This window comes from Microtus ochrogaster, unplaced genomic scaffold, assembly GCF_000317375.1.
Source record: "Microtus ochrogaster isolate Prairie Vole_2 unplaced genomic scaffold, MicOch1.0 UNK49, whole genome shotgun sequence".
Lineage (NCBI taxonomy): Eukaryota > Metazoa > Chordata > Mammalia > Rodentia > Cricetidae > Microtus > Microtus ochrogaster.
This window is the reverse complement of record NW_004949147.1, coordinates 483830-487328: the sequence shown is the minus strand read 5'-3', so window position 1 is coordinate 487328 and position 3499 is coordinate 483830. Positions and strand designations below refer to the sequence as shown.

At 48.4% G+C, this 3499-nt stretch overlaps 1 protein-coding gene across 1 annotated transcript in view; it reads left to right on the top strand.

The window, feature by feature from the left end:
• The first annotated feature begins 583 nt into the window (after positions 1 to 583).
• The window catches only part of LOC101993499 (cytochrome P450 1A2), an 11110-nt gene continuing 8194 nt past the window's right edge, over positions 584 to 3499 (top strand). Inside the window, exons 1-3 of the mRNA XM_005369458.1 lie at positions 584 to 672; positions 1792 to 2628; positions 3200 to 3317. Coding sequence (XP_005369515.1) covers positions 1801 to 2628; positions 3200 to 3317 — 946 coding nt within the window. The 5' untranslated portion in view covers positions 584 to 672; positions 1792 to 1800. The remainder of the gene's footprint in view (positions 673 to 1791; positions 2629 to 3199; positions 3318 to 3499) is intronic.

Here is a 3499-nt window from a genome sequence, read left to right as displayed (position 1 = left end):
AGGAAGAGGAGGAGGAGGAAGAAGAAGAAGAAGAAGAAGAAGAAGAAGAAGAAGAAGAAGAAGAAGAAGAAGAAGAAGAAGAAGAAGAAAGAGAGAGAGACTAGCTAGCAGCATTCATCTCTCTCTGCTCCTTGCTGCAGATGCCATGTGACCCACTGACTTGTGTTCTGCTGCTGTGACTCCCAAACTGGTGAGTCAAAGCAACCTTCTCTTCCTTCACGTACTTTCGTCACTTAGTTTGTCAATGGAGAAAAGTCAGTAGAATAATGCAACTCCCTCTCTGCCTTCACAGGGAGCATGAGATGAGCCTGGTTGGCCTGGCCTGGGGTCTAGATTGTCCCTTTATTTATGGTACAGTGTAAAAGAGTATATACTGTACACAGACTTAATTCTTACACCCTGAACCCTAAATCCATGGATACTTATTGCCACCAAATCAGAACAGATTCTGACCCAAAGAACTATTCCTGTGACTTGACTAGAATGAGGAGACAAGGGATCTTGACCCAAAGCCAAGAATTGATCCTTCCAACTTTGCTCACTTTGATATCAAGTGACCTGGACAGTTGAGCCAGTCTGGAGAGGGTGGTGTGATAAACGGCCCAATCATCTGAACCAAGAAGTCCTGGACTTACTCCTATAACTCTGTGATCTCCAGCTCCTACCATTTAGGTATGTGTGCATGTCTTTTCTGATCATGACATCAGTTTCTATATCCTAAATGCTATTAGAGATAGAAAAATGAGAACCCTGTAGGGACAAAAGGAGATCTGAGGCTTTGCTCCTTGCTTCTCAGCCCTAGATGTTGGCATCTCTTTCTAAACCTCTCTGTCTGTCTCTCTGTCTCTCTGTCTCTGTGTGTGTATCTCTCTCAGTGTGTGTATGTGTGTGTGTGTCTGTCTGTCTGTCTCTGTGTGTATGTGTATCTGTCAGTTTGTTTGTGTGTGAATGCTAGAGCTCAGAGGACAACTCTCAGGTGTCAGTTCTCTCTGTCCACCATGTGAATTCCAGGGATTAAACTCAGGTTGTCATGCTTGGCAGGAAGGGCTTTGAACCACTGAGCCAACTCACTGGCTTCCTCCTTTTAATTAGGCGGTTTCAAATAGGCTGTCTCTAAGAACTGTTGTTTGGAGTGAGTGAAAAGAACAGAACACCTTCCTGGCATTGGGGAGCCTTAGACCTGTTTGTAGCCTACTGCAACCGCCAATCATGAAGGTCAATGAAGACTCATTTTAGGGGGAGATAACCCTGTGGTATTGATAGAGAGTCATCGAGGAAGGGGAATGCCACAGGTCATTGCTATGATTCCAGGGACACTGACCTTCTGTTGCTTGGGCAAGGGGACATCTCCTGCTCCATGGGTGTGTAGAAGGCTCCAACAGGGAGCCCACACTGTGTTAGACCCTTTGGTAGAAAGCCCAGCAAACACTCTGTAATTGGGGCTGGTGAGGAGATGTCTTTAGCTTCATTGTTTTGGAATGGTCAATTGCATCCACACCAGTCTCAGAAATGGAAATGGGAGAAGACATAGACAGGAGAGCCTGGGGTGGAAATTCAGACACTAAGGTCGGGAAACATAAGGTTTGTGAGACTCTTTTGCAGCCCTTGAATTCTGCGATGTGGTTAGGGCAAATTCCTGAGGGAACAGGACACATGACAGGTATATCTTCACTGTCCTGGTGTGTGGCTGAAAGTCAAACAGAAAGTATCCCAACTGAGTGAGAGAGTGAAGGAATAAAGGGAGGCTCAGAATCCATGCTAAACCACCCCACCCTTCCATTTCCCCTGCAGCTGGTACAGATGGCATTGTTCCAGGACATCTCCTTGACCCCAGAGCTACTACTGGCCACTGCCATCTTCTGTATAGTATTTTATGTGGTCAAGGCTTTAAGAACCCGGGTCCCCAAAGGTCTGAAGAGTCCACCTGGACCCTGGGGCTGGCCCATCATTGGGCATATGCTGACCCTGGGGAAGAACCCACACCTGTCTCTGACCAAGCTGAGCAAGCAGTATGGGGACGTGCTGCAGATCCGCATTGGCTCCACGCCTGTGGTGGTGCTGAGTGGCCTGGACACCATCCGGCAGGCCCTGGTGAAGAAGGGGGATGACTTCAAGGGCCGACCAGACCTCTACAGTTTCACATTTATCAGTGATGGCCAGAGCTTGACCTTTAACCAAGACACTGGACCGGTGTGGGTTGCCCGCCGCCGCCTAGCCATGGATGCTCTGAAGAGTTTCTCCATAGCCTCAGACCCGAACTTATTGTCCTCTTGTTACTTAGAGGAGCATGTGAGCAAAGAGGCTAACCATCTAGTCAGCAAGTTCCAGAAGCAGATGGAAGAAGTTGGGCACTTCGAACCAGTCAACTTAGTGGTGGAATCAGTGGCTAATGTCATTGGAGCCATGTGCTTTGGGAAGAACTTCCCCCGGAAGAGCAAAGAGATGATGAGCCTCGTGAAGAACAGCAACGACTTTGCAGAGAATGTCTCATCAGGGAATGCTGTGGACTTCTTTCCCGTCCTGCGCTACCTGCCCAACCCAGCCCTCAAGAGGTTTAAGAACTTCAATAATAAATTTGTGCTGTTCCTACAGAAGACCGTCCAGGAACACTACCAAGACTTCAACAAGGTGAGACTGGGAGGCAGAGAGTAAACCCATCACTCACAGGCCCAGAGAACATCTCCTCACATCCTACTCCAAGGTACTTGTACTGCCATGTGCTCTCAAGTACTAAGAAGGCTCACGACCACTCAGAGACCTGTGACCTGCAGTCATGCCCTGTTCCCTACCTCTCCTGCCCCCAGGGCTACTCCTAACACCAGAAAACAGGGGCAGGTGACTGGAGCCTTGGCAGAGCTTTGCAATATGGGATGTTGTTCATCTAAAGGCCATTGTTCTGTAGGAACATGAACCTCAACAGGGGCTAAACTCCAGCTTCAGGACACTTTTCTTTCCTGATTCACACATACTTCTTCCTTCTCTGAAACCCAACCCCTATAGTTAGGGGAAGAAGGGTTGGTGGCACACGAAATGACTATGCTCTATTTAGGGCTGATGCCAGTTCAAAACTCTGATTCCCAGACCGGTGCGCGGAAGGCAAGGCAGAACCTAGGCACTGAGGACATCTCAAATGGGATAGGGCATAGTGTGACCTTTGGCTCTCGAAATGCTAAAGTTCCTCTAAATTTGGTTCCCCTAGAACAATATCCAGGACATCACAGGTGCCCTGTTCATGCACACTGAGAACTCCAAAGACAACAGTGTCCAAATCCCCCAGGAGAAGATTGTCAACATTGTCAATGACCTCTTTGGAGCTGGTAGGAGCCTTACCCCCGCCCCTTTCTCCATCAGTTGTTGAAATAAGAGCGGCGGAGCTGCGTCCCCCAGCACCCTGCCGCCCGCATGGCTAGCTTAGCTTATGACCCGAAATAATTACACGGAAACTGTATTCTTTTAATCACTGCCTGACCCATTAGTTCCAGCCTCTTATTGGCTAGCT